Source organism: Spermophilus citellus, assembly GCF_964194105.1.
Source record: "Spermophilus citellus genome assembly, chromosome: 14".
Taxonomy (NCBI): Eukaryota; Metazoa; Chordata; class Mammalia; order Rodentia; family Sciuridae; genus Spermophilus; species Spermophilus citellus.
In genome coordinates, this window is record NC_138194.1 from 50,025,656 (window position 1) to 50,035,416 (window position 9,761).

At 35.1% G+C, this 9,761-nt stretch overlaps 1 protein-coding gene across 2 annotated transcripts in view; it reads left to right on the forward strand.

The window, feature by feature from the left end:
- PKIA (cAMP-dependent protein kinase inhibitor alpha) overlaps nt 1-7,270 on the forward strand; it is a 97,241-nt gene extending 89,971 nt beyond the window's left edge. For both annotated transcript variants that reach the window (XM_081266110.1, XM_081266109.1), the window contains one exon: nt 3,782-7,270. In XM_081266110.1, coding sequence (XP_081122236.1) covers nt 3,782-3,861 — 80 coding nt within the window. In that variant the 3' untranslated portion in view covers nt 3,862-7,270. The remainder of the gene's footprint in view (nt 1-3,781) is intronic.
- The last annotated feature ends 2,491 nt before the right edge of the window (nt 7,271-9,761 follow it).

The window sequence follows — 9,761 nt, forward strand, 5'->3', positions numbered from 1 at the left end:
TGAACATAGAATGATATGCAGCATTTCACTAAGTAGGACTGAGGCATAAAAAGCCACCTTTGAAAGTAATCCAATAGAAAGAGTTAGAAATAGACTAGGGCAAGATGAAAGTATATGACTACTTTCTGAATCACTCCCACTTTGTTTTTGATGTCTTTTCTTTTTTACAGTTTCCCACTCAAATGCAGAGTCTTTACTCTGACTTATTAATATAATTAATAAAACACATGGCTTTTATTTTAGTCCTAATTTCTATAAAAGCTCTGTAGTTGCTTATGTAGCACATTTAACAAAGTTGGAGCTCCTACATTAATGATATTGGCCCCTTCTAACTTTACCAGGCAGATATTTAATAGATTCTTAAGTGAGTCTGACGGACTTCAGTTCTAGAATAATTTCAGAAGAAAAGGTCTCAGGACCAGTTTTATTAAGGATGGAAATAAAAAAGCTTGTTAAATAAGTAACTCTTAGATAAAAAGGGTTTTTGCTTTTTCTTTCATGATTAAGTGAGCTTGTAAAAAATATCTTATTACTGGACTTTAAATTCTTATCCAAGGAGTTTGACTTCACCAATGACAAACAAAAACAAGTTTAATAATTAAAATTTTTGATAGTCTTACTTTTAAAAGTATTAGAATAAGCTCCCTGTTAGTTTCTCCTGTTAGTTATTTTTCAAATATCAAAACTGAATGTGTTTATTTGAGAAGACTTGTGCAAAAAATAACACTTAAAATTGAAAAGAATTCACAATTAAGCCATATTGTTTTGTCTGTGGGAAAACACTTATCAGTTGCTGATTCCACTTATAACATTCATATGTTTTCACTATTAGAATTTCCCTAACAAAGCCTTCAGTTTGTCAGAAAACTAAGACTATATATGTGTTAATGAAGCAATTCAGCAACAAGACCTAAAATACAAATTTTATTCAATGGCTAAATGTCAGTAGGTCACAGATACAACTTTTCAATTTAAGATTAATAATAAAACTTTAACATCACCACTTTGGAATATAAAGACCTTTAATATTTTAGGTTTCATTGCTTCTCTACTATAAGGAAACATAGTTACTTCTAAAGCAGTTCTGAGAAAGACTTTAGAAAAATTATTACAATTTGGTGTCATAAAATGAGTAAATACATTTTTAATTTGTTTTTGAGAATTTGTTCATTTTTTATCATATTTATATTTTCATGTTTACATTAATATGCTATTTTAATAATTTTAGCCACTCTTAATATTTATGACATTTTTAATCACAATAATTTAATTTCTTCTTTTTTCCCTGAAATTAAGACTTGTTAGTATGAAGACCTTTCTTATTAATTAATCAATATAACATTATTTAAATTATATGAATACTTATAAGTAACAAATGATAATAAGATTTTATGTTAATATATAAATAAAATAATTTGACACATATTTAAATATCTAATTACACAATTTAAAATAAACCAGATATCTTCATGCTGCCAAATACCTCCTTTTCTAAATGTTTCTACAATGTTAATTGCAATTCCCTAGGTCCTTGCAAAATTTTCTGTTTCTCTTCAAGTCATGAAGTCTAGAACTAAGCAAATTATCAACAGCTACAAAAAATAACTATATAATATGTAAGCATAAAATATAGAAAAAGAAAAATATATAATGGCAAATTTAATATTGCTGAGAATTCTATGAATTCCTTTGTAATTTCTAAGTATCCCACTTCATTTTAGCTTATACTCAGTATTATTGCTACCTATGTTTACCTTGGTTTGTTAACAAACATCTATTTGGCTACAGTTTGTTTGCAACATAATGTCCCCTGTCACCTAGAAAGTCCCAGTCCTCATGGGAGTCAAGTTTCTCATCTTCTATTTTATGCAGTCATTGTTACCCTTAAATATTGTACTATCTTACATCAGCCTCAATTTGATTTTATTCATTTGGTTAACAAGATCTTCTCCTTTTTATCAAATTATTCTTGCATGCTAATCTACACATCTCAGATTCAGGCCATCTGCACATCTTGGAATCCTGTTCATTACTTTAACAATACAAATAATGATAACTAATGCCTGGTCATATCCTTAGTGCAGATTTAAAACAGAATGTGATTTTTATGTAGAAGAACAACTTTATTTTTCCCTAATGACTTATTGTCACTAGAGATTGGTGAAATGTTTTGTGTGTACCTTCTAAGAGTAAAGAGTAATTGGCTTTAAACTTTATAGCCTAAAGAATGGACCTGTGTAATTATCTCCATTCATTGAATTGTGATAACAGATTGCTAGCATATAATTTATGTCATGGAACACCCCAAAATATTTTTCCCACCAAGCCATATTGGTCTCTCAGTAACCAAATGACACATTGAGTTATATGAATGTTTTGAGTTAAGGAATGCCTACAGCTTGCTTGCAAAGTGAACTAATCTGAAGTGAAAGCATTGTTCAGTTTCAGTGTGTGCAATGTTACTGACTAAGGTTGCTGCTGTGGGTACAGTTATGAAGGGTAGCATTAGAACTGTGCATATATTCTCTAAGGGCAGGCCAGGGGCCACTATAACTGTAGGAGAAGAGACAGACCAACTGACCTAATGTCCTTTCATTTTCTACCATAACTTTTAATTTAAACTAATAGAATTTCTGATAAATCAGTTAATTCTAAGTGTTATCAATAATGAAAAATAGTTTTTAAATATTTCTTCAAATACGACAAACATTAAAAAGTAAATATGTTCCTATTTCTGATATCTGCTTAAAGACAGTACTGACTTCTGCATCCTGTAAAGCTACACTTAAGTGGCATGACTTGGCCATGATACTTCCTATCTATTTATCAAAAGCATAACTGATTGCTGTTACAGATCTGTAAGCCTTCTGGAAAAGTGAGGCATCAGGAAGATCCCTTCTCCTCTTCAAATCCCATTTGTCGCAATCAAATCAGAAAGATTTCAAACATACTACTCAGAGTAACAGGCATGAGTTTACTGAAGGGAAAGGGATACTCCCAGGGGAGAGGGTGTGGGTCCTCTCAGAAAGAAGAGGAAAAGCATGTCTCTCCTACACTTCAGCCCAGAGAAGTTTCCAGATAGTACCACCCAGGTCCACCTCTTGACTTTTGACTGACAGCAGGATGACATCGGACTTTCAAGTCTCCACTGCCATGATAACTCTAGGTCACTTTGGCCTATGCTGACTCATTCTAATTGGATACTTAACCATAAATTCTAACAGATTTTATAGTTAAAAGGAATTAGCCTTATCTCCCTGGGTTTGGGGATCTGGTCCATGGAAAGGATCACGAAATTCTTCCCATTCAGAGTAACTTGGTTCATCTTATTGACATTATTTGGGGCCTGCATTTCTCCTGTAGATAACAGGTAGTTTGCTGAGGAATGTGACAGATCCTGTCCACTTAAGCCAGGCAGGGCTGCAGGTAAATTGCTTCTTGGAAAAGAAAGCATGTGGGGGTCAGCACAATGGGCCCATTTAATAAAATTATTCCCTTAACCTCATCATCTGTCCCCTGTCAATCACTAGTAAATCCAAAAATTCAAATATTATTATATTTTTGAGTCATGCTGTCCTAACTTCACAGAATAAGCCAGGCTTTCAAAACTTATGCTACATCCTTAATGGTGAACTCTGACCACCAAGAAAATGCACTTGTCTGTATGCAGATTTTGACTTCTTTTGTATGTCAGAAGATCCAGTATGACATATTGCGAGTCAGTAAATCTAAAGAGTAGTTTTTATTCTGCCTTCATCCTTTTTTTCATTTTCTCTTACAGAAGGTGAAGATGATGCACAGCGAAATTCAACAGAACAAAGTGGGGAAGCCCAGGGAGAAGCAGCAAAATCTGAAAGCTAAAGCCCCGCTTTGACCTTTAACAACACCTGACAATGTGGCAAAATTCCAGGCCTTGCTGGAATGCATTTGTTTCCATGAGTAAAAAGAGGAAAAAGAAAATGGCTGTGCTGTATCACAGGAAACTGCTCATTATCATGTTAAAAATGGGGGCAGAGGCTGTGGCTGCAGACAGACTTTTCTCTACCTCTGTCATTAGCAATGGTTGAAATCCTGTGGCTTGTGTTTGGATGTCATTTTTGTATGGATCCTTTCACTTGATCATATGATGAAATGCTTGTAGAGAGTAGCACTGACCTAGATGATGATTCCTGTAGCATCTGGCCCCTCACAATGTCAGAGGATTTAATTGTGTCTAATTGGAAAGGGTTGGTTGAACCCAGAGTTTAAACATCTCTGGATCAAGTATTCACCCAGTAAAAGAACCATCTAGAAAGCACCGTTTTTAGCATTATGTATCTGTGTGTTACTGCTGTGTTCTTTACACTGTTTTGTATTGTACAATATAGATGCTCAGCACTGCCCCCTTCTTCGATTGCTTATGAAAAACAAAAGTGATGTACATTACTGTGAATTTTTATACCACTCATTTTTAAAAGGGCTGCCTGGCTTTTTTTGTTTGTCTTTGTTTTTAATTTTTCATAGTGTGGTGGTGTGCACAGGACAGAACACACTTTTTAATAACAATCTTTCCCCTCCTTCATTGTGTATTGATGAATTAAGCTGTAACAGTTTCATCAAGACTCATTTGCTTTATTATACAGGCATTTGAAAATATCCACCAATGTGAATATTCCTGAATTCAGTCTGTTTGGAGACTGCACAGACTGGAATTCAATCTGTCAAGTTGTTCTAGTCCTTCCCAATTAGGGGCCTTCTCCCAACCAATGTTGTTAATTTTACTTGGAGAATTGAGAATGTACAAAAGAAAAGCCAAGATAATACCAAGAACTGGAAAATTTGTTCTGTGGAATCAAATGTCTCACAATGTTGTACATTACTATTTAAATTTGGAAAAAAACTTGTCTCCACCAGGCTGAAAAGGATGGAGAAAGTGATCTTGCAATCATGTGGACACCAATCACAAAAGTAAAGCCCTTGTCTTGTGTCTTTCGTGTCTTTTTCCAGCCCTCTCAGATCCAAATGTTATTATGCACTTTTTAATGTTTGTAAACTTTTACTAATAATTAGTTTGAATTGCATTCTGATACAGTAATTATCACCATTAGATGCTAACAAAATTTTCACTAATACTGTTGATAGCCTATGCTGTGTTTTGACATCATGGTTCTTTTATGGAAAGTTTCTGTGACCTGTGTAATCTTTCTGGTCAGTATTATGAAGTCATTTGTCAGTGGTAATAAATAAGGAACCAGTAATATGCCAATGGCTCATGAGTTACTGGACAAATAGCAGACATCAGGAGTCTCTTTACAATTAAGATCCCACTAAGCTGTCCTCAAGGGCTTAGGCACAGTTCCAGCTACAGTAGGTAGTAAATCAGCATTTTAACAGGTAATCTATGTAGTTGTGCTAGGAACTCAGCCTTTCTCTGTAGGTAGGGACAGATTGAAAGGTAAGTTTGCTCACATTTCCCTTTACAGTCATCTTCACTGACTGAGATAAGGGTATGAGTCTCATTATCTTATCCATTAGTTATTACCACACAAAAGAAAGTTAACAATTTAAGTCTTCTAGAAGACATATTAAATTTTAGGTTACTTCCTTCTATAAAACCCATCAGAGGCCAAAATATCTGGTGAAAATTTAAACAAATCTATCTATTAATATACTCACAAGTGTGAACAGAAGTTTCTGGGACTATTTTAGACAATCTCTGGTAGTCTGTTTCAAATACCAACCCACATAATTGGTTTTTGATGTCCTCATTTACTATCCTGATGGCTTTCTTATGGAATCTAAATTTCTCTTCTTCCTTAAAGTTGTAGAATTCCAAACTGATTTCATGTGATTGCTTTGCAAAGTTTAAAATCAGTGCTGAGTATATGTGGAATGTTTATATTCCTATGTGATATACTATTATTAATGCATGTGATGCCATGCGTGTCTTTGAATATATATAAATAGTGCTTGAATGCAAAGTCATATGGAGCTTCATTTGAGTTTGAACACTTACTGCTACTTTGTCTGCTATATTCAAACTCAGAGACATTCCCAAGCTGGGAAGATAAAAATTGACTTTCCAAAACATTCACATCCTTTAAATTTTGTTTAGCAAAAGTACACTGTATCTTCCAAATTTTATTTTAATATTTTTAGTTTGCAAGCCAATAATATGAATGGATCTGAATTTGAGGAGAGGAAGAAAAGATAGGAAACCAAAGGAATTATTTGACAACAGGCATTGGATATCTATTAACTGGCCATTCCTATACTTATCTCTTTCCCACATGTTCTCCCATTTATTCCTCAAACAATTCAATTTTAGAGTGGTATCTTTAATCCATTTCACATAGTAGCACTCAATAAGGTATAACTTTTCCAACCTTAAAAAGTGAATAAGTGATAAATTAATATTTGAGTCCATTTGTCTGTGTCCAAGGAACTCTCTATGGCACATGCCATAATATTAAAGCTAGTTAAAGAATATATTTATCTGTAGGTAAGTTCTGGAGAAGGACTTGCACTGCCTCCATTGTTTAGAAAAGAAAACTGAGTACCAAAAAGGGGAACTGCCTTTCTCAAAGTCACCTAAATTGGTAATGATAAAGATGTAACTAGATTATAGAAAGCATACTTCAAAAAAAGAGTTGATTACAACTTATTTTACGGAGTATACTTCACAGAAGGTATATTTCTGACATGTGGTCTGTAAATTTAGCATTTTTATATTTCTTATGCCAAATGCTACTAATTTTAATTGCCCAGAATCACAATATTTCAGTTTGACTCATTTGCAACAAGTATGAATGTGTCAAACTTATTTTTTATCAATTGTAAACACCCAATGCTGACACAATTTTATCCTATGTTCATACAAATGCTTTTTCCAATCAATGACAGAAATTTCAGCCTCTGATTCTTAGACAGTACCCCCAGAGCGCACACTGTACCTGCCCTACACCTGAGATTTACTCAGATTTACTCAGTAATGTATCATTTTAGAAGATGAATGATATTGCTATTTTCCCTGAAAGAAGTAATAATGGGTAAAGAAATGCTGGGCAGGACAGCTTCTGAGTGAAACCTGTAGTAGCAAAGAGAAAATGTATAGTAACCAAGTGAAAACAGGAAAGGACTTGTGGTTTATGATGTCTTAGAATACCCTAAATTGTTCTTTACGTAAAAGAGTGGCAGTCTCTGCAGTCAATCGTGAGCTTGTATGACTTTTGTATTTAGCAATGTTGCATGCTCACATAATTGATATTAAAGGTAACACATTTTCCTGAAATGTAGTCTATTAAGAGTATTTATTGAACACATTCTATTGTACTTGGTGCTAGGGAAAGTGCTGCAGGTGATATAGGAGAAATCCAAAACCTCAGCCATCCTTCTAGGTATTCTTTCCTGACTTTTTCTTCAGTAATATTCATTTCCACTACACTCTGGCAGCCTACTTCTTGGACTTAGTCATCTACCAGAACTATTTCAGCTCTTGGAACTGAAGCCCCAACATCAGACCTATAGTTCTTTTTTGCTCATCTGCAGGGAGGTGATTTCCAATCAAGAGAAAACTGGGTTTTTATCAGGATCCCCTGAAAATTGTTATAACATCCATCCTTTACCCACACGCTCATAAACACATTCACATTTCCCTTAAAATAAATCTCTACATGACTTTAATAACTTTTTCCCTCCCACCTACACCTCCACCACTCAAGAGCCTCTGATGGAGAAGAAATTCAAGGCTCTCATACACCCACCCTGCCTACTCTATTGCAAGGCTTACAAATGAGTCAGCAATAAAATGCAGTCCTCACAAAAACCCGTGTTTTATTGCATTAAGGATAACATTTTGGGGTAGAGGAGCAAAGAAAATTTGACCTATATTCTCTTTTTGTTATATTGTTTTTATTACATATGGGCAGTAAAGGACAAACAGACCAAAGTGGGATTTAAGAGAAGCAGGTTTTGTTTTGTTTTAAATCATGAGATATATTACTCATCTATTTACTATTTATTTTGCAGTACTGGGAATTGAAACCAGGGTTGCTTTACCACTGAGTTACATCCCCAGTCCTTTTTTCTTATCTTGACCAGCAGAGGCTAGTCTCCAACTTGAGATCCTCCTGCCTCAGCCTCCACAGTCCCTGGATTATAAGCATGCACCACCACATTTGGGGCTAAGCAAGTTCTTAAACCAGAAAAGGGATGTAAATCTTTAAGTTCACCTTATTCCACTCACAAGAATAAAACATTACCTAAGAATATGAAGCAAATGTAATGTGAGCCAGTGAAACAAGCTGCAGAAATGCTAGGGTCTTCTGGATATTTCTTACATCAGTCTTGTTGAGGATGTAGACATTCTGACCATCTCTTACTATAAAGTCAAAATGAACAAAACTCTGACCATAATCCACTAAATTTCTAATTTGTACCACGACTCTTTTTCTGACCATATCAAGATAATCATTTCCTCAGCAACTTTCCTCCTACTCTATAATCCATTATTAATTTTTTGCCTCAGTGCTCTGGAGTCACTTTATTGTCTTGCTGTCGTGTCTGCCCAAAATAAAACAAGGCAAATTATCTCCCTTATCTTTGTTTGCCTCTGGATGGCTGTAAAAAGTCTATAGCAATGCTTATTCATTGCTTGCAACCTCATTTTAGACTTGAGTGCTGCACAGCTTTCTCTTCATGTCTATAGGGAAAGAGGAAGCTTCTTACTTCCTGGCCAGATTTTATTTCTCCATATGAAGTCTATAAATAATTTTCTTCTGGCCCTAACAAAGGGAAGATTAACTGTCCTCTTTTCATTGACTTGACCCTTTTCCACAAATGTGCTCTAGTTTTCAAGTTTCCTTTTACCTTCATTACTTATATTTCCAAAATAGTAATCTGTTCCCCGTTTTCATGTGCATTTCTTATTATAGTTTAGATGTGAGGTGTCCCCCCACACACAAAAACTTACCTGAGAGACAATGCAAGAAGGTTCAGAGGAGAAATGATTAGGTTGTGAGAGCCTTAACCCAATCAGTGAATTTATCCCCTAACAGGGACTAACTGACTGGTAACTAAAGGTAGATAGGGTGTTGCTGGAGGAGGTTTGCATTAGGGGCATGGCCTTAGGGTATATGTTGTCTATCTGGCAAGTGGACTGTCTCTGCTTTCTGATCATCATGTGAGCTGCTTTCCTTTGCCATACTCCTCCATCATGTTGTTCTGCCTCACCTCAGGCCCTAAGGACTGGAGTTGGCTGTCTATGTACTGAGACCTACAAAAATGGGAGCACCAAAATAAACTATTCCTCCTCTACAATTGACTGGTCAGGTCTTTTAGGCATAGCAGCAAAAAAAGCTGACTAAAACACTTTTTATCCTTCTGCAATTTGACGTGCAGTTAAATTTTTCTTAATGACATCTTTACTAGCACCTAGTTGCTAAGTAATTATCACTGAAGCCATAGCCAATGTGGAAAGTGAAGTAACGATGACTCAGAGGACTCAAACTTTGCCTTAAATATGTTTTTATAATTTTAATTGATATTAGTAGGACTGAGTATAGCTGCATAATCAGGTCTTCTTCAGGATAGAATCCACATCTTTCAAGAAAAAGTCGATTTTCTCTCTAGGATTGCACCTTCTGTAATAAATGGGTACGTTCTTACCCTATGACCACAGTCTCTTCATATAGGGTCTTTATTGTTAACATCCTGAGATCTTGTAGTGCTCACTTTTTGATGGGGGCAATTGTCATATGTGGGCACCAACCTGAAGCCTAGAC